This window comes from Salvelinus namaycush, chromosome 10 (assembly GCF_016432855.1).
Source record: "Salvelinus namaycush isolate Seneca chromosome 10, SaNama_1.0, whole genome shotgun sequence".
Lineage (NCBI taxonomy): Eukaryota > Metazoa > Chordata > Actinopteri > Salmoniformes > Salmonidae > Salvelinus > Salvelinus namaycush.
Genome location: NC_052316.1, coordinates 9,205,208 through 9,227,068, shown reverse-complemented (window position 1 = coordinate 9,227,068; position 21,861 = coordinate 9,205,208). Strand labels below are relative to the sequence as shown.

Below are 21,861 nucleotides of genomic sequence, written 5' to 3'. Positions count from 1 at the left end.
GTTGGTCAAATCTTTGTTGGTTTACTATTCTTGAGGGGACTTCTGGTCCACACACACAAGGACACTAATACCCCACCCCACTACTCATCTTTATATGGCCAAATAAAGTATCAGTTTTCAAACGTAACGACACATCACCCAATGTGACCATATAGTTTTTTAATTGCAGATTATTTTACCTCCATCAAATACATATTCCCTAATAATGGACAATGATGCCATTTTATTTACAGATATGTAAAAAATACATTTTCCAAATATAAATTCTTTAATTTTATTTGACCATGATGTGTATGTATTTATCAATGGGGTTGTGAATGTGTATGCACATACATTCGCTATGTACCGTATGTGTGTGCAGTAGACAATACTGCCGTGTGCGCGCACAACCGCCCATGCACTGTGTGGTTATCAGCTCCGTGCAGCCGGCTGGCAGTTTGGAGAACTGGGCCAGATAATCCCAGGCCTTTATGCTAATGCAGCTTTATCAGTCCAGCTCCAGGAGCCTCAGCACTGGACTGTTAGACTGGGCTAGCCCTGCTGCATAGCGCTGATTACACCCCACCCACCCACACACACACACACACACACACACCACCCAGGACACCCAGCAATTACTGTTGACTACTAACCCCCTCCCTCCACACATCTCTTTCTCGCTCAGTGTCTGACTCGATCTCTCCCTTTCTAGTTTGCTCTGTTTCCATCTCACGCTGTCCCTCACTCTTTCTCACTCCTTTCTTTCTCTCCCTCTCTTTCTCCAGAAAGAAGGTGTCAGTAAGATTAGTGCAGGTGACGGCTGGGGAGCGTTCCACTAATGTTCCCTCGCACAGCCAACAAGTCGTCCGTTAATTAGCCTTTGTTTGTTGTTGTTTTTATATTTTTAATTGCCTCCCGCTTGATTTAAATATGAAAAAGAACGGATGCTGACCAAACGTCGCCGCCCTCCGTAGTTGGCTGACTGACTATTTCGTTAAGAGAGAGGACTAAAACCTAACGAACCTGTTTTCCTTGCCAAAGTTGGAGAGAGTGAGAGGGGGGGAATGATCAATGATAACCACATTATGCTTTGTGTGGCTCTCTGTGACATTGAACCAAGACTTTGAACCAGGAGCCATATTTGTAGTACATAATTTAAATAAATAAAAAAAGTCATTCTATTCCATTTGAAACCCACATCACATGTGCCCTGAGACTCATCCCCGTCTATAACGCACACAAGCGCACACAGATTATACCCTGTGAATTCTAATGTAAAAACTTAACACCTGAATTGTTTTGTCTCCTGTCATTTGTGCATACTAATTTGTGTGTGTTGCAGGTGATCGCCGACACCAACATCAGTGCCATAGCCAGTCAGGTGGAGAGTATGTCCACTAGCACCAGCCTTCCCAACAGCCCAGACACACAGCCAGGGGAGCCAGAGTGAGTAGGACTAAGTTGCTCCTAGACACTGATCTAAGGTCATTTTTGCATTCACCCCTAGTGGTTAAGGTTTGGATTAGGGGAGGGTAAGCTGACCCTAGAGCTGTACAATAACACTAAATTAAAGACATTCAATTAAAAGAAGAGTAAAAATAATGGGTCCCATTGTTTGAGCAAGTAGGACAAATTTACTCCTAGACACTGATTTGGGGTCAGTTTTGTGTTTTCTCCCCTTATGGTTAAGATTAGGATTAGGTAATGGTAAAGCTGATCCTTGACCTGTTTAATAAAAGGCTCAGTGCCTCCTAGTCCTAAACCTCTGGTTCCTACATGTCTCTGCAGGGCCCCCAAGCCCAAGAATATCTCTCTTGAGAAGGGTTCTGACGGCCTGGGCTTCAGCATCGTAGGGGGCTTCGGAAGCCCTCATGGAGACCTGCCCATCTACATCAAGACTGTCTTCAGCAAGGTAACTAACTCCACTTTGCACCATCACACGTGCCTGCAGGGTAATGTGGCTTCGTTTGCCATAGGGCAGAGTGTGTTTTGAGTTCCCCTTTGGGACACCAGATGGCAGCAGATGTTCCTTCACCACATACACACACACATTTACACACAAACATATAATACTAACTAACCTTGTGGGGGGACACAATTCAGTCCCCATTCAAAATCCTATTTTTCCTAACCTTAACCCCAAAACCTAACCTTAACCCTAAACTAACCCTAAAAATAACTCTAGCTCCTAAACCTAATTCTAACATTAACCTTAAACCCCCTAGAAATAGCAACTGGGGACTAAAAATGTTGGTCAAAACATTTTTCTTTTACTATTCTCGTGGATTAATCTAGTCCCCACAAGTATACTTAAACACATCCACACGATAACGCATTGAAAAACAGATCAGTGATTACTTCTAAAATAGGAAGTCCAAGTAGAACTGCCTGCGTTTTAGCAACATGTGATCTTATTAAACCACAGAGAAGCGGGGCACTTAGATATGGTCATTTTCACATTTTCATACAGTCATAGAATGTTTGGGAATGACGTATAGTAAGGCATTTGTGAAAATTCTAGCGCAATATAGAGTGGGAATGCAGCCGTGCGTTTGGACAATTAATAGACACTGCAGTAAATAAAACCTAATAAAAACATCTGTCATGTCCAGGACCGGTGCGCCATAGCCAATCAGAGCTACAGTAGGCCTTTATGCAAATGAGCCGTTTGCCACACGGACCTGCCATCATTTATTTACATTTACAGTAGCAACAGCGTGACTTTAGATCATTTAGAACGAGTTTGCCAAAAGCCACAAAATACACCCGAATGGATTTCTGCAAATATGTAAATACCACGGGAGTCCTCTTACATTTGGGAACTTTACAGTCCTATTGATCAAACAACCATGAAAAGGTAGGCTCCCTCTCCCTCTGTTATTCACATCAACAACTAATGCTAGCCAGAGTGAGGTGAGCTAAAAATCTAACGAGGGAACATTAGATTAACCCTCGCAAACATTTTGACATCTGAATGGGAACTTGTCTGCTTGCCTGCCCATTTGATCGAAGTCAAATACATTTGATTGAGAACTAAGGGTGCGCTCCTTAATTGCCTCCATTGTGTCAGAGTGCGCTCTGGGTGGTTCGTAAATTCAGAGCGTTGTCAGATTGTCTGTTCGTAAATTCAGTGTCTTGCGCTCTGGGCGCACACTGCGCTATTGACACTGGACGCTCTGGCCGAGGAGTAGGGTTGATCCGAGCGTTCCTCACAGCGGTAGTCAAGCACCCAAGCTAACTACCTAAAGATGGCTAGCTTTCTAGCTACTTCCAGACACGAATGAGAGAACACCTCACTCTGACTGTTTTACTCGTCCTAGCAGAGCTGGTTAGGCTGTTTACATGTTATCTAGAGCGTTAGTGACCAACTGATGCTGGCAATAATTTTTTGGGCGAAAGTTTACTGACACCAGTCATATTCAGCAGGTGTTGCGCGTTCATAAATTCATCAGATATTTTGCGCTCTGGCACACTCAGATGAGAGTGCTCTGAAATTGGAGTAGATAGCCAGAGTGATTTTACAAACGCAAGATATGCTAACTGGATAACAGTCGTTCAAGTTAAGCATAGCTTGCTAGCTAACCAAATGAAACCTGCATCACTAGCTGTGGCCACCGAAAAACAATATGATTTTTTATATTTTATTCACAAAACCTGTCACTCGCTCACCCGCTCCTCCAATGACATGACATCCTCCCAGCAGCTAACTAGCTAGATAACGTTACGCTCTTTGTTTTTAGCTTGCTAAATAAATAGGTAGATAAATAGATACTCCAGCCTATTAGCCACGTTATGACTGACTTGTAATCTTTGCCATTGCTAGTGTGATTGTATGGACATTCCCAGCCTTAGTTACATTCGCTCGTTGTTGTCCTAAATATTGAGTCGTTGAAACTGAAACGGTGCATCCCGAATAGGTGGAGGCAGTAAACAATGTACCAGGCCAGCTGTGACGTACAACCTGGTAGTAATATTTGTTTGACTAACAAGAAATGTATTGGTGAATTATACACTGCTCAAAAAAATAAAGGGAACACTTAAACAACACAATGTAACTCCAAGTCAATCACACTTCTGTGAAATCAAACTGTCCACTTAGGAAGCAACACTGATTGACAATACATTTCACATGCTGTTGTGCAAATGGAATAGACAAAAGGTGGAAATTATAGGCAATTAGCAAGACACCCCCAATAAAGGAGTGATTCTGCAGGTGGTGACCACAGACCACTTCTCAGTTCCTATGCTTCCTGGCTGATGTTTTGGTCACTTTTGAATGCTGGCGGTGCTTTCACTCTAGTGGTAGCATGAGACGGAGTCTACAACCCACACAAGTGGCTCAGGTAGTGCAGCTCATCCAGGATGGCACATCAATGCGAGCTGTGGCAAGAAGGTTTGCTGTGTCTGTCAGCGTAGTGTCCAGAGCATGGAGGCGGTACCAGGAGACAGGCCAGTACATCAGGAGACGTGGAGGAGGCCGTAGGAGGGCAACAACCCAGCAGCAGTATCGCAACAACCCAGCAGCAGTATCGCAACAACCCAGCAGCAGGATCGCAACAACCCAGCAGCAGGATCGCAACAACCCAGCAGCAGGATCGCTACCTCCGCCTTTGTGCAAGGAGCAGCACTGCCAGAGCCCTGCAAAATGACCTCCAGCAGGCCACAAATGTGCATGTGTCTGCTCAAACGGTCAAACAGACTCAATGAGGGTGGTATGAGGGCCCGACGTCCACAGGTGGGGGTTGTGCTTACAGCCCAACACCGTGCAGGACGTTTGGCATTTGCCAGAGAACACCAAGATTGGCAAATTCGCCACTGGCGCCCTGTGCTCTTCACAGATGAAAGCAGGTTCACACTGAGCACATGTGACAGACGTGACAGAGTCTGGAGACGCCGTGGAGAACGTTCTGCTGCCTGCAACATCCTCCAGCATGACCGGTTTGGCGGTGGGTCAGTCATGGTGTGGGGTGGAATTTCTTTGTGGGGCCGCACAGCCCTCCATGTGCTCGCCAGAGGTAGCCTGACTGCCATTAGGTACCGAGATGAGATCCTCAGAGCCCTTGTGAGACCATATGCTGACACATGCACATTTGTGGCCTGCTGGAGGTCATTTTGCAGGGCTCTGGCAGTGCTCCTCCTTGCACAAAGGCAGAGGTAGCGGTCCTGCTGCTGGGTTGTTGCCCTCCTACGGCCTCCTCCACGTCTCCTGATGTACTGGCCTGTCTCCTGGTAGCGCCTCCATGCTCTGGACACTAAGCTGACAGACACAGCAAACCTTCTTGCCACAGCTCGCATTGATGTGCCATCCTGGATGAGCTGCACTACCTGAGCCACTTGTGTGGGTTGTAGACTCCGTCTCATGCTACCACTAGAGTGAGAGCACCGCCAGCATTCAAAAGTGACCAAAACATCAGCCAGGAAGCATAGGAACTGAGAAGTGGTCTGTGGTCACCACCTGCAGAATCACTCCTTTATTGGGGGTGTCTTGCTAATTGCCTATAATTTCCACCTTTTGTCTATTCCATTTGCACAACAGCATGTGAAATGTATTGTCAATCAGTGTTGCTTCGTAAGTGGACAGTTTGATTTCACAGAAGTGTGATTGACTTGGAGTTACATTGTATTGTTTAAGTGTTCCCTTTATTTTTTTGAGCAGTGTATTAATCATACATTGCACTGCATCCATCTATTCTGCCAACAATGCCTTAGTGTACGTCATGGAATGTTCAGTCAAATAGAGCCTATCTTTAAAACCTCTTCTGAAGTTGCTTTTGTAGCATAAACAGGGAATTTGTTTTACTGATATTATGATTGTCTGTTTGTAGTTAAAACGCTGTCAGTTCCAAGGATCATAAGGTTGCTTCAAAAAAACATTTTATGTCTAATTTCCACCACCTTCCCCCCCACTTACTATGTGTGCTCCCCTGTTCTCCCTGCAGGGGGCAGCGGCGGTGGACGGGCGTCTGAAGAGGGGTGACCAGATTCTGTCAGTAAACGGAGAGAGTCTGGAGGGGGCCACCCACGAACTGGCCGTGGCCATACTGAAGAGACAGAGGGGGGCCGTCACTCTGGAAGTCCTCTCTTAGCTCACACACACACCTATACCCCCACTGGCAAAGCGACCATTATGGGGTTGAACTGGTTTCAACTTTCCAACGTGCAAAAAAAAAACAAGACTCTGTTCCGTTAAGTTGGCCAACATCTGATGCCCATCTTCACCCTTATAAACAGCCCATTAACGAGAAGGGGGCATTGGTTCTGGAAGGATTCGGGTCACTAGGTGGCACTGCCAAGGAGAGCCCTGCCCTGTAGCGATGTAGAGAGAGAACATGTGTGTCGCACTGCGTTCAGCTGTGCCCTCAAGTGAACCACGAGAAATAAGAGGACTATATCTGGGGGGCTGCAGGACGTAGTGACACCTAACTTCCTGTGTGCCATCTTAGGAGCTTCACTGTGAGGGCGGTCCGATCGCTACGCTGACTGGATACACACCACGACTTAAAATGGCTAATGCTTGTATATTATACAGCAAGGAAACACAGGGAAGCTGTACAGTCTCTGTGCCATTTTCAGCTTTTTTTTGTGTGATCACACCCGTGCTTCCTTCATAGAACACTGGTAGAACAATACGAGCGGTTCAGTTGGTCTAGGTCTCTTCAACGTTAGCCTAGTGTTAGCTTAGCATCTCCCTGATCGGGAGACACTGGTTAGCTGTTAGAGATGTCAGCTTCATTTGCTGCTAATGTGCTAACTGTGAGGGTGAATGGTCTCGGCAGGGAACGGGGCTGCGACACACTAGACTGGAACAGGTCATTTAGACACACACACACACACACACACAAATACTGTATATACACACCCACACACAGTAGGCTAGTGAGTCACTGTCAGGTTGACGCACATCTTCTCATTCCTCATTGCCCACACACGATTTAAACTCGTAGTGTCATACTCTTACGCAAAGGTAGTACATTCAACAGTCTAGTCCCCTCAAACACAACTCTGGACCTTGAAGCTAGTTCCACTGCGTTTTCTTGCATTGTTGCCCTCTGATCAGGGGTCTCATTTAGACCTGGGAGGTGGGTGCAATTAATGATCAGGTAGAACAGAAAAGCAGGAGGCTTCAGACCTCGTAGGGTAAGAGTAGAATACCCCTGCTGGTTTATCACTATGCAGTATGTTGTGTAGTCCTGCTAAGAGTTGTAAGCTTTTGTGCGTGTCACGAAGGAGTTTCGCCTTGCAGATGTGAGACAGGTTATTAGTACACAGTGTTGCCAAATTATCTGAACCCCCCCCCCTTTGAATCCGAGACCGTTTAGCAAAGCGAGGAAAAATATATACACTATGCGTTTGTTAGCATTGTTGCGGCAGACACGTTTCTATTAGCGATACAATGTAATGTAGGCGAATCTCAGGACTTACATCGGGCATTGTGTCTGTTGCCGGGGCTTGCTTGCTTTCCCCTAGTGTGGGTTTGTATGGAGGTTAGCCGAATCTTTACCTCCTTTGTCGCTGACCCTGGAGTATCCCTGTAAGCCTATTAAGGTCCTATGAAATGGTGTCAAAATACATCCATGTCTTAACTAGTCTGGTCCAAGATATTTGTGCTCTACTCCCATGGTCATTGTCACGCCAAACAAGACCGCACAAACAGGACTGGATCCAGGCTTTGTCTTAACTGATCAAAGGGAGAAGGATCATCCTGATGAATCTTTGAGTTGGACGATCCACCTCCTAGCCAATCCCGATCATTTTAACTTTGTGGACTGGACACGTGCATTTCAATGAAGTGCTATTACTTTTTGTTTTACCTGCCTTTGTCATTGTTTTTATTTGTGTCATGCGGATGGTACTGCATGCATGTTACTGTAAGCCTATTCTTTTGTTTAGACATGTCTTGGTAAAAACATATACCAACATTTCTGATCATTTGGGGCACTATCAGAAGCAGTCAATTTCTTGCTGTGAGCCGTTGTCATCATGTATCAAGGGTGCATTCCTTAGGCATCAAATGGAAGAAAATGGACTGAAACAGGTAGGGACAACCTGAACTTAATAAATGCTTGTTTTTGTAGCAAGACATTTTGCTACGGTGTGCACTAATGAATACAAACCATGTGTGGCTGTAGCTCCACACTGTTCTGTCCAGCTGCGAGAAGCTCACCACGTCCAACAATTACAGGATATCCTGTCTCCCTCGGCTGGAGCCCGTCATCTGTTTCCCGTGTCGCTGCAACCCCTCCACGCTCACAGGAAGTGACAACACGTTCCTCCAAGACACTTTGAGCCCCCCTCCCCGGTTGTATTCATTAGGTCCCAAACGGGAGAAAGCAGACTGAAACAAGGAGGGACTACCTGAACTTGCCCAATACAAAAACACTTGTTTTCCGTTGCAAACCATTTAGCTACGTTGTGCCATAATGAATATGACCCCGGTTAACACTAAGGAAAACCCTGCATAGTAACTCTCGCGCCGTGCCTGTCTCAGTAAAAGTGGAAGTGCAATCTGGTGTGCGTCCTAAATACTTGCAAGGGGTCCTGGGATTTAGGGGAGGTCGGCCTATTAAGGGGACTGACTACTGCTCTGCCGTGAGTCGCTGATGTGCTAGAGTAGATTGTGTGTGTGTGTTCATCATACATCAGTCTTATTTCTGTGAGAGCCTATTTCTGTAAGTCTTAATGCTCGATCCCTTTAAAGAGATTCAGTTTAAACTCACTGCTGCCTATTTCACTTGCTTCTTTTCCCCTCTCTCATGCTGTGATCTCTCCCATCTACTCTGGACTTTTAGATTTTGTCTGACTTTGTCCTATGCGTGTCAATCGGCAATAGGCTGTGTGTGTTTGTACACGTGTTCGTCAGAAGTTGGACTGATGATTATGATGATCCCGTCACGCCCAATAATCCCGTCTATAATGCCATCGATGAACTGCGCGCTCGTCCGTAGCGCCACAAACGTCTTTCTTCACGTCATTACATTTACATTTAAGTCATTTAGCAGACGCTCTTATCCAGAGCGACTTACAAATTGGGAAGTTCATACATATTCATCCTGGTCCCCCCGTGGGAATTGAACCCTGGTCCCCCCGTGGGAATTGAACCCACAACCCTGGCGTTGCAAGCGCCATGCTCTACCAACTGAGCCACACGGGATCATTGATCGATGGAACGCATTTTCAAATCCAAAGAAACAATCCGCCCTTCCTATATATCGATGTGTGACAAACTCTGCTGTAATGACGTGTGGATACACAGAATATATATGAATATATCTATAGAAAAAATATATTGTCTATGATCATAAATGCAAGTCTCATCTTTTAAATGTGTGTAGCCTACTGACTGTGGTCATACACTGATACTCTTCGTGAATTCTGATGAACTGTTTGATGATGTTCCATGTTTTATTAAATACAAGAGGAGCACAATCATTTCCACCATGTCCTACCTCTGATCTCCAAGTGAATTTATTTCCTTAAGTTGTGATACCACGTGTCATTCATTTGCTTCCATTGTTATGAGAATTTTCCATTTTATTTTTCAGGTCTAAGCGTTGAATCACACTTTAGGCCCGTGTGTGTGTGTCCACGACAAACCCATATACATTGGTGTCTGTGTTGGTTCTTATCGGTCACATGACAGTGACTTTGTCCTCCACCCTTTCAAGGGCCATGTTCTCATATGCACCCTCGTCATCGCCGTTCCTGTGGGACACACACCTATTAGAACACAACCCCTGCTGTAATTCCACACACACACCCCAACATCTATGTATATTTAGGTCACTAGTACCGTTTAGAAATGTAGACTACAAAACAACAGAAAATAAGTGTTTAAGTGGCATTGTTTGAGCATCTTACCTGACTGTATCCAGGCTGGTATTATAGTTGGTCTTGGCATAGCCAGTGGTCTCCACACACTCACATACTTTGGTCTCCAGCCTTCATGCAATTGAGAATGGTAAACGTTAGAATGCTGTCTTACATTCAATTAGAAGCAATTATAACATCTGGTCAATCTCATATAGTTCGGTGCAGGTGGTGAAAAACGAGATTGTGCTAAAGACCCAAATTGTGTCTGTGGAGACCCAATACTTGTCTTACTAGAGACCCAAAACTTGTCCCAATACTCTAATACCAAACATTAAGAACACCTGCTCTTTCCATGACATAGACTGACCAGGTGAATCCAGGTGAAAGCTATGATCTCTTATTGATGTCACTTGTTAAATCCACTTCAAACAGTGTAGATGAAGGGGAGGAGACAGGTTAAAGAAGTAAGGAATGGGATAGGATGACTTTAAACCCAACAAGGACGACACGAATTAGGACATAGATAAACAAATGCAAAACCAACAGAGGGAGAAAGAGGAAGGATTTCTGGAGGATAGTTCAGGCCTTGATAAGTAAACAAACATTCAGATAAACAAGCAAGCAAAATAGCACTTGGAAAGGAGGTAGAAAATTCTGAACACAGTATCTTAATTTAGGTATAATGTATTTAATAGAAAAAGGCATTTATCTATAGGTGCATTATTTCAATAAGTGCTTTCAGCAAGAGGCATGTGCACATCATTTTAGAGCAGAGTGCATTGTTTAAAGAGGTCACCATGGAGATGGATGCATTCTCTTGGCAGTGTTTCAGAAAAAAATGTATTCAAAAATAAATTGCTAAGAGAATCCCCAGAGACTGAGGGCAGACTTCATCCTAAAAGCGAACATGGAAATAGAAGGAGACCTTCTGTTCTACACGGATCATCCTAATGCTTGGCACACAGCTCTCCGCAAGACCAACCATGAACTTAAAATGTCAGAAAACAGAACAATGGGGAACAACTATACGTTTGATTCCACCCCCAAATTTAACATTCATATTTATAATAACGACACTGCGACGGCTCAAGGGTCGGAGGCCAATCTGGATCAATTTGTCCGCTACTTCGACCAAATACAACCTCTTGTTGCTCAACTTAAAACCTTCTCCACTGTCACTACCTACAACAGCCTCCTCTTCCTCTGTGCTCTAGTAAGTATTCCTATTCCTCCCTCGCCTGCAGCAGACACAGCCCAGAGCATGCCTCTCACACGGGACACATGCAGTACCACAGCATTTTCTAGAGGAGGAGATCAGCCTGGTGCACCAGCATAGGGAGGAGATCAGCCTGGTGCACCAGCATAGGGGGGAGATCAGCCTGGTGCGCCAGCATAGGGAGGAGATCAGCCTGGTGCACCAGCATAGGGGGGAGATCAGCCTGGTGCGCCAGCATAGGGAGGAGATCAGCCTGGTGCGCCAGCATAGGGAGGAGATCCAGGAGCTGTAGTGTGCAATGAAAAATGTTGAGTACAACCAGGCTCTCAGGATGGAAGTGCACAGACTTACAGAGGAACTGTCCAGCGCAGTCAACACCAGCCACGTACACGACCTGCAGAAGGAGCTACCTGAGCTGAGGCAGGAATTTCTCAGCCACCACCATCCACTCTACAGCACAGCTCAACCAGACCAGGCCCGTCTCAGCACAGCTCAACCAGACCAGGCCCCGTCTCAGCACAGCTCAACCAGACCAGGCCCCGTCTCAGCACAGCTCAACCAGACCAGGCCCGTCTCAGCACAGCTCAACCAGACCAGGCCCGTCTCAGCACAGCTCAACCAGACCAGGCCCATCTCAGCACAGCTCAACCAGACCAGGCCCGTCTCAGCACAGCTCAACCAGACCAGGCCCGTCACAGCACAGTTCTACTAGACCCGGCCCGTCACAGCACAGCTCAACCAGACCTGGCCCATCACATCACAGCTCTACCAGACCAGGCCCAACTCAACTTAACCCAGCTCTACACAGCACTGACTACTACCCAAGGGTCTGGCAAAACACTGTAGAGGGTAGTGCACCACATGATATAGTCCACACCATGTATCATTCACATCATCAGCCCTCATATACTGAGAGTTTGAAGCTTCGCCAGCCACACTGCCCTCAACACCACCATCCTCAATTCCCCCCACAACCTCTATCCCAGGCTAGTTTTGGTTGGGACACTCATGCCCCCCATGGCAGCCCCAACCCTGCAACAGGAGCCACACCAAGGCCTCCTGTGCACACCCAGAATGGAGCACTGGCAGCCACTCCTATCCCCTGCAGCAGCTCCACTCCTTTGGCGGGAGCTTCATCCGGGTGGACTGAGCTCTGCCAACACTGCTCTCCCAGTTCCCGTCCCAGCCCCTTGCATCCAGCGACTTGAGGGAGGTCTGTCAAATGCTCAGTCTACTCTGCTCTCACACGGTTGGCCATGGACCTTGGCAGTCTCAGCTCACTCAACATAATAATCAATCGAATGCTCTTCTCTCTGCCAGCTTCTAGCTGACTCAACGGTTAACTCGTCAGCTTCTAGTGAGTCTTTGTTTTCATTTCAACAATTTACTATCTGTTATGTGTTCGATACCTTGCTTAAGAAAAATCCACTGGGGCTGATATGCTTGATCCATTTTTGCTGCAGCACTCTGCCCCCCGATTGCTAAATCATTAACCCATATTTTTAACCAGACAATTATTTCAGGTACTATCCCCAAGGTTTGGAATGCAGACCATGTAAGAATCCTTGATTAATTCTCAGATAAGATCTTTCTTATCTTTGGAATGTATTCTAAATGTACATCAGTCAGATTTTAAACCACGTCATAGCAATATCTCTGCTGCATCCCTAGTTATAAATTATGTGGTTAACTGTATGGATAAAAGGCAACATTGTGCTTCGCTCTTCATTGGCCTGTCAAAGGCTTTCGATACTGTTGATCACTCACTGCTAATTCGGAGACTTTTCTCAATTGGCCTAGACCAGGCTGCATGTAACTGGTTTAAAAATGACTTGACAGATAGAACTCAATGTGTATCTACTGATGGTGTTAAATCAGATTTCCTGCATATTACAAAAGGTGTCCCGCAGGGGTCGATTCTGGGTCCTGTACTTTTGACTGTTTACATTAACATTATCGACTTGTCTGTAAAAAACAGTAACCTGCACTTGTATGCTGATGATACTGTTGTGTATTCTATTGTCCCCACAGTTGACCAGGCTCTATCTGAACTAGTCTGCCTTCATTGTATTACAGAAAAACTCTATTGACCTGAAATTAGTATTGATTGCATGTAAAACTAAGTATATGTTGTTCTCTAGAGCGCGTCAAAATAAAATATGTACTTTGGATGGTGTCCACATTGATCATGTCCCGGCTTATAAATATCTGGGAATCTGGATAAATGATAAAGCTGTCTTTTTAAAAAGCATATTGATGAGTTAGTTCATTTTTCAGTCGACGTTCTGCCACTTAATTAAAGCCGTTAGATGCAGTTTATCATAGCGCACTGCATTTTATTACGGGCGACATTTTTAGTACTCATCACTGCGTTCTCTACTAGAAAGTTGGTGTGCCCTCTTTGATGTCACATAGGTGGATACAAAGCTATGTTTTCATATATAAAGCTCTTTTACAAAAAGTCCCACTGTACCGAACATCTTTACTTAACTTTAGACATACGAGTCACCACACCCGGTCTCAGGGATGGTTAACTCTGGGAATTCCTTTGGTCTCTACTGAGTTAGGTAAGTCAGCTTTTAGTTTTCTTGCACCTTATTTGTGGAACAATCCTTCAAAATGTTCATAAATGTGAAGTTTTGGTGCCTCTAGGGTAATTCAGAAAGCTGATTGAGGACCTTATTACTGATGAATGTGTTTTTTTTTATTTTTATGACCATTTTGTTCTTTCTGCTTACATATTGTACTTATATTGATGTGTATTTTCTGTAATTTATGTAATTCAGAGCTCATCTGTAAAAGAGACCTTGGTCTCAGTATGACTCCCTGATGAAATAAAGTTACAAAATTGGAGTCAACATGGGCCTGCATCCCACTGGACCGCTTTCAACACCTTGTAGAGTCCATGCCCCGACGAATTTAGGCTGTTCTGAGGCCAAAAGGGGGGGTGCAACTCAATTTTAGGAAGGTGATCATGATGTTTGGTATACTCAGTGTACCTCAGAACCATGTCTGGCTACAGTATGTCTGAAAATGTTGGTTGTCAAATCCTTCATCCTTGTTTCCTCGATTCCTTGCCTCACTCCCAAAGCTCATTCGAGGAGGATGTCTGAGGGAGGAACCTTCAATCCTCTCCTCCGATGTGCTTTGAGAGGGAGGTGAGGAATTGCACAAAGGACAGAGGAAGCAAGTATTTTATGCCTATTAAAGTTTTCAGACTCAGCCTATGACAGTTTTGACTGTCCTACTACAGTAGCTGTATGGACTGGAGATGGTCAGGTGTCACAGCGATTTATAGGCTTACCTTGAGTCCTGACACCAGGCCTTGTTGACCAGAAACGCCACGAAGATGAGAAAGAGAAAGACGCCCACAGCTATGATGCCCGTCAGCCACTGGGGCAGTGTCCGCTCCACCTTACCTTTAAAGAGTCAGGGCATAGACGGGTTAGCTGACAACGTCACGAAAACGATGCGCACGCTTCAATGGGGCAGAAGTCCATGTGTTGTGATTCTGGATGGCCAGATAGCGATCAACAATCACAAGAAGCTGCCGTGTGGGGAATCGTAGGTGGCTCGTTTCAGCTAGATTTATTTTGTTTTTGATACCAGGTCCTGTTTTGAGGTGTTTTGACTGATATCATGTCTATGCTAATATGGCAAAAATTTGCTCATAGTGCAAATGTATTTGTTTTCAATAAACATGGAGACAAAATATAGTTTACATGTTGACAAAAATCTAAGCCAACCCCGTCTGTTTTACCCCATCGGTTTTGTTAAACTTCTGACCCGCCTATACTTTACTTAACTTCTTTGGGACTGGGGGGCAGTATTGAGTAGCTTGGATGAATAAGGTGCCCAGAGTAAACTGCCTGCTACTCAGGCCCAGAAGCTAGAATATGCATATAGTTAGTAGATTTGGATAGAAAACACTCTGAAGTTTATAAAACTGTTTGAATGATGTCTATGAGTATAACAGAATTCATATGGCAGGCAAAAACCTGAGATAAAATCCGACCAGGAAGTGGGAAATCTGAGGTTTGTAGTTTTTCAAGTCATTGCCTATCCAATATACAGTGTCTATGGGGTCATATTGCACTTCCTAAGGCGTCCACTAGATGTCAACAGTCCTTTAGAACCTTGTTTCAGGCTTCTACTGTGAAGGGGGTGCGCATAAGAGCTGTTTGAACCAGGTGTCTGGCAGAATGCCATGAGCTAAGTCAGGCGTGTGGCCGTGAGCGTTAGCTGCGTTCCTTTTCATTTCTAAAGACAAAGGAATTGTCCGGTTGAAACATTATTGAAGATTTATGATAAAAATATCCTAAAGATTGATTCTATACATCGTTAGACATGTTTCTACGAACTGTAATATAACTTTTTTAACTTTTCGTCTGAACTAAGTGATCGCGCATTGAGCATTTGGATTACTGGGCTAAACGCGCGAACAAAAAGGGGGTATTTGGACATAAATTATGGACTTTATCGAACAAAACAAACATTTATTGTGGAACTGGGATTCCTGGGAGTGCATTCCGATGAAGATCATCAAAGGTAAGTGAATATTTATAACGCTATTTCTGAGTTTGTGACACCTCTCCTTTTTTGGAAAATGGCTGTATGTTTTTCTGTGACTTGGCGCTGACCTAACATAATCACAAGATGTGCTTTCGCCGTAAAGCCTTTTTGAAATCTGACACAGCGGTTGCATTAAGGAGAAGTTTATCTATAATTGTGTGTTTAACACTTGTATCTTTTATCAATGTTTATGATGAGTATTTCTGTAATTTGATGTGGCTCTCTGCACTTTCACCGGATGTTTGTTTGAGACAATGCATTTCTGAACATAACACACCAATTTCAAATGAGGTTTTTGGACATAAAGATTAACTTTATCAAACAAAACAGACATTTATTGTCTAACATGGAGTCCTGGGAGTGCCATCCGGTGAAGATCATCAAAGGTTAGTGATTAATTTTAACGCTATTTCTGAGTTTTGTGACACCTCTCCTTCTTTGGGAAATGGCTGTATGTTTTTCTGTGACTTGGCGCTGACCTAACATAATCGCAAGGTGTGCTTTCGCCGTAAAGCCTTTTTGAAATCAGACACTGTGGCTGGATTAATGAGAAGTTTATCTTTAAAATGGTGTATAATACTTGTATGTTTGAGGAATTTTAATTATGAGATTTCTGTTTTGAATTTGGCGCCCTGCAATTTCACTGGCTGTTGTTGAGGTGGGACGCTAGCCTCCCACATATCCCAGAGAGGTTTTAAAGCATTTTTTTCAGTGCTTATATTCATCTAGGCAAGGCCAGGTGCAATATGTCTGGCACATGTCATTCTAATGTTCTGTAATGTCATTTTCATTCTCTTGAGTTATCATCCCAATTGATGGGATTACTAACATGGCATTCATGCTGTTTTTCTTTTGGTGCAGTCCGGACAGACCTTGATTTCAATGTCCACAGATATCCGGTTCGGACCGGTCAATTTTTTTCCCAAACATACACTGCATTCAGTTAGTATTCAGACCCCTTCCCCTTTTCCACCATTTGGTACGTTACAGCCTTATTCTAAAATGGATTAAATAAATACAATTCTCATCAATCTACACACAATTTTAAAACTTATTTTGTACAATACCCCATAATGAAAAAAGCGAAAACAGGTTTTTTAACATTTTTGCTAATATATTAAAAATAAAAAACATACGTTATTTTCATAAGTATTCAGACCCTTTGCTATGAGACTCGAAATTGAGCTCAGGTGCATCCTGTTTCCATTGATCATCCTTGAGATGTTTCTACAACTTGATTGGAGTCCACCTGTGGTAAATTAAAGCTGTCTATACTGTATAAGGTCCCACAGTTGACAGTGCATGCCAGAGCAAAAACCAAGCCATGAGGTCGAAGTAATTGTCGGTAGAGCTCCAAGACAGGATTATGTCGAGGGAGGTGACCAAGAACCCAATGGTCACTCTGACAGAGCTCCAGAGTTCCCCTGTGGAGATGGGAGAACCTTCCAGAAGCACAACCATCTCTGCAGCACTCCACCAATCAAGCCTTTATGGTAGAGTGGCCAGACGGAAGCCTCTCAGTAAAAGGCACATGACAGCCTGCTTGGAGTTTGCCAAAAGGCACCTAAAGGACTCTCAGACCATGAGAAACAAGATTCTTTGGTCTGATGAAACCAAAATTGAACTCTTTGGCTAGAATGCTAAGCGTCACATCTGGAGGAAACCTGGCACCATCCCTACGGTGAAGCATGGTGGTGGCAGCATCATGCTGTGGGGATATTTTTCAGCGGCAGGGACTGGGAGACTAGTCAGGATAGAGGGAAAGATGAACGGAGCAAAGTACAGAGCGATCCTTGATGAAATCCTGCTCAGGACCTCCGACTGGGGCGAAGGTTCACCTTCCAACAGGACAATGACCCTAAGCACACAGCCAAGACAACGTAGGAGTGGCTTCAGGACAAATCTCTGAACGTCCTTGAGTGGCCCAGCCAGAGCCCGGACTTGAACCTGATCGAGCATATCTGGAGAGACCTGAAAAAAAGCTGTGCAGTGATGCTCCCCATCCAAATTGACAGAGCTTGAGAGGATCTGCAGAGAAGAATGGGAGAAATTCCCCAAATACAGGTGTGCCATGCTTGTAGCGTCATACCCAAGAAGAGTCTGTAATCGCTGCCAAAGGTGCTTCAACAAAGTACTGAGTAAAAGGTCTGAATACTTACGTAAATGTGATTTTTCAGTTTATGTTTAATAAATGTGCAAAAATATCTAATCCTTTTTTTACTTTGTCATTGTGTGTAGATTGATGATTTTTGTTATTTTTTGAATCCATTTTAGAATAAGTCTAACGTAACAAAATTTGGAGTAGGTCAAGGGGTCTGAATACTTTCCGAATGCACTGTAGACTTGTCTAATCGTTTCAGATTTGGTACGATCCGGACCGGCCTTGATTTGACACAAACTTAGACGTCTATAATTGGTTCAGATTTGTTCCAGACTGCACCAAATCGGAACCAATCGTAGACATCTATGTTTCACAAGTTTGGACATCACAGTAGAGCACGTCGGAGTACCGTACATAGTGCAGTAAAGAAAAGTAGTTTGCAACCAGCTCTGTCTCACATCAGAATTAGAAGTTCATCCATGTTTCTCAAACATCACATTTTGAAGTGTTTAAGGTTAAATTTAGGCATTAACTCCAAAATCTTAAGGTTAGACATTAACTCTGAATGTGTAAGGCAAGGGTCAAGGTTTGGGATAGGCTTAAAACAACAATCTCAAAAGCAACTTTCTATCGCTGGATTCAAACATGTAACCTTTGGCACCAGAGGCAGATGCTAACGCCCATCCCCTTGAACAACGAACTTGCAAAACCCAAACCTACTTGAAGGTAACAGTACCCATTGTTGGCCCTAGTGGCCGGTATCCACGTAATCTCCCGACCTCCTCAGACATGGATGGACGTCGAAAACTGACTTGTATCACGGGTGACCTGGCTGTAAATGTGTTCTTGTTTGGAGGGCAGAGCGCATTAGAATAAAACCCAGCATGTTTAGTAAGTGTTTGTTTTAACATTTACATGTTGGTCATTCAGCAGACGCTCCTATCCAGAGCGATTTACAGTCAGTGGATTAATCTACGGTAGATGAACAACTACATATCGAAGTCATAGCAAGAAGAATACATTCTGTAACCGTTACTAAGAATGCTAATGTTGTTGAAGTGGTCTGTTTGTTCTGTGTGCAAGATAACTTCGAACATCATCGCTGCCAGGTTTTTAAAAAGCTAACCTAAGTGCGTATGACAGATGGGAGAAATAATAAATATTATATGTTGGAATCTTCAGCCGGCTCCTCTTTCCTGTATTAGGCTTGGAAATTTTTTATTGTAATGTAATGTTTACTTTTTTGAGAATGTGGAGTTGAAATTTGGCCATCGAATTAATGATTGAAATATATGTATTTATAACATCTGTAAATTACGTCTTTTCAATGTCCGGAAATGATGTATTTTCACATTTTATTCAGCACTTAAAATGCACCATTTTGCTTACTGGGAATTGACAAGAGGGAACGAGTAAATAATAAGCAGATACGTTCATCATTTTCGAATTTACTGTACAAGACTGGAAAAAAAGCCCATTGTTTGGGAATGAAATTACTTTAATCCTTCCCATCCTATTATCAACAGTGAATTGGACCAGCATGCAGAGTCACATAAAGGCAGCTATTTTCTTTATAGGGTACTATTAACTTTAAATAACCATGAGTTTCAGTTCTTACCTATTTGAGCTGTGACTACTCCCAGAGTTAGCATCAACCAAAGAATCCCTGTTGTCGCTCTACCCATTGTTGAGTCTTACTGAAAATCCCCAAATGTAGTTTTAGGATCACAAAAATGGGCTTGCGAGCAGCTCTTCAAAAAATATGTGTGTACCGAAAGGTTTAGGATTGTTTTTGGAATGTAGAGCACACACATCCTGGTTCTGTAGTCAGTGAATGATTTACCCGAACTTGCTTAAACAAAACATCTGGTCATTCAATAATAACAGCGATAAGGTTTTATTTGTTCATTTTGGGAAGACATTGACATGTGTAGGCCATCCATGAACTTATTCAGTAGAAATATCAAATGGCAAAAATAGAATAATCATGTACCCTTGATACAGATGATTTTACACTATAGTGACCAGGAAATACAGGACTAAGCACTTTTCAATAGCTGCGCAGTGAAAACACATGGAAACCTAGAGAATATACAGTCATCTCTGAAGGACTTTGGCTTGGTGAGTTTTCAATCAGTCTCATGGCTTCTAATATGTCACTGGAGGTCTGGTTTAAAAAGTCATCTATTGAGCTCTGTTTTGCCTACTAAGGAGTTAACATTTGACAGTGTTCCAAGATAAACGTGTGATAGTGTAATAGCCTCAATTCAGGCTTAACTATTCATTCTAACATTATTCAGATCTGTATGTAAGAATGATTTCTAAGTATAAAACTATATTCAAAAGGTGTTGGAGATCTTGACAAATGCACAAGCCTGATTGACCTTATGTAACAAGTGACTTTGCACTAAAAGCCTGCGTTCAGAAGAATGATGCTTTTGTACTTTCAGTACACAGCAGCTACTAGCTATTGGAGCCGACGTGGGTAAAGTTAGTGCGGTGGGCTTCACATACTGTAGGTGCATGTTGTTATTTTAGGCATGAGAGAGAACGGGAGAAAGTGGAAATGAAAGATGGTTGATTAGTAGAGCAGAGAGGGAGAGGTGCTGGAAGGACAGGGGACACACCCCATCTGGACTCCAGGGACACATGATGAGCATCTCTTTGTGTGTGTGTGTCCGTCCGTCCGTCCGTTAGTCTAACCGTCTGTCTCTCTGTCCGCCTGTCTATACAGTGCATCGACACCAGGCTTTGTCCCAACCTCAGCACCAGCCAAATTAGCAGGTCCCTTTTCACTCAGCCCCGCCACCTCATTAACAGCCTCCCGCCCCTCTCTCTCGCTCTCACACACACACACACACACACACACACACACACACACACACACACACACACACACACACCTCAGGGGAGTAGGCAGGCTGTGATGTGTGGCCAGATAGCAGCCCTGAGAGCCAGTAGCAGCGGTTCTCCCCACTGTCCCGTTACCGGCTGAGAACCAGCCCTCTGTTCTGTTCTCTGGGGCCAGCACAACTCCCCTATGGCCCATCCCATCCAGCCCACCATCAACCACACACAGAGAGAGGGAGGAGGCCGTTAATTGATTTCTCTCCAGCCCTGTCTGTCTAGTTATCTCCAGCCATAAAGATGTTTTATTTTGTTATCTGTCTGTAACACTTGTCTTTGTTGGGAGGGTCCCTTGGAGATCTATCCTGGTGTGTGACACACATGGAGCCCTAATCCCTAAATAGTGCACTACTCCGGTCAAAAGTAGAGCACTATGTTTGGAATAGGGTGCCATTTGGGATGCAGCTCCGGTTTGTCGCCTGACTGCTCTCTTCCACCTGTGTTCTTATGGGAAACTGGGAGAAGGATTCTAAGAGTTAATTAAAAAGGGACAAGACCTGTTGCACTGGGGTGTGCTTTCGCTGAGTTGAAAAAGTCTTGATTGAATCCATTATTTGAATGGGTTATTTCAGTGAAGGGAACTCAATCTCATTCTCACTATGATGTAATGATATGAATGTGAAGTTATATTTTATCTATGGATAGATAATGAATGTACACCAGAGGGTTTCTTATGGATGGGGCTGTTCATATGTCGAAAGTCTCATTCTGAGTCTTAACCCGACAAAAAGCAGTACATAATTGGTAGATACTTTAGTGTTGAACAGATCTGTAATTGATATTGTTGGATCTCAGTTGGCAAGCGTATAAACGTGTGTGTGTGTGTGTGTGGTTACCATGCTTGAAAGTCTTCAACACACTTTTCTTTACATAGCTGCATAACATACTTCACACTTTGATAGTGAAACAACTTTCATTTCATAAACCTGTAAAATACACTATATATAGACCTGTGTTTGTTTGTGCTTGTTGTGTCCGGAAAGTGGGGTTGAGAGAGGTGCACCTAATGTAGCCACATTAAACCTCACAATAACAAGTCCTTGAGGAGTCCCGAAGTGAACACCCCATCAGCCTCTCTACAGACAGCCCTTCACAGAAACAATACCGACTAATCACTGAAGCATCCCTCTCACCAAACTCTCCCTTTACCTTCCATGGCGTTTCACAGAGGGACACATTCCAGTCCTTCGCTCCACCTTAAGTCAGGCTAATGTTGTGTTCACAATTGCTGTATATACACTGCTGATGTAATACCTCTCCCTCACTGTGTGTTTGT

The 21,861-nt window shown here is 44.0% G+C and overlaps 2 protein-coding genes across 7 annotated transcripts in view; one reads left to right on the top strand and one right to left on the bottom strand.

The window, feature by feature from the left end:
* Positions 1 to 9,424, top strand: part of patj (PATJ crumbs cell polarity complex component) — a 166,576-nt gene extending 157,152 nt beyond the window's left edge. For all 6 annotated transcript variants that reach the window (XM_039002140.1, XM_039002141.1, XM_039002139.1 and 3 more), the window contains 3 exons: positions 1,322 to 1,425; positions 1,768 to 1,891; positions 5,919 to 9,424. In XM_039002140.1, the coding sequence (XP_038858068.1) occupies positions 1,322 to 1,425; positions 1,768 to 1,891; positions 5,919 to 6,065 (375 nt within the window). In that variant the 3' untranslated portion in view covers positions 6,066 to 9,424. The remainder of the gene's footprint in view (positions 1 to 1,321; positions 1,426 to 1,767; positions 1,892 to 5,918) is intronic.
* Positions 9,423 to 19,489, bottom strand: LOC120054643 (PDZK1-interacting protein 1-like). Its single transcript, XM_039002146.1, has 4 exons — positions 19,297 to 19,489; positions 14,310 to 14,424; positions 9,838 to 9,918; positions 9,423 to 9,681 (listed from the first exon to the last, which is right to left on the bottom strand). Exons 1-4 carry the CDS (start codon positions 19,361 to 19,363, stop codon positions 9,609 to 9,611), a joined length of 336 nt encoding a protein of 111 aa, XP_038858074.1. The 5' UTR covers positions 19,364 to 19,489; the 3' UTR covers positions 9,423 to 9,608.
* Positions 19,490 to 21,861: the final 2,372 nt, after the last annotated feature.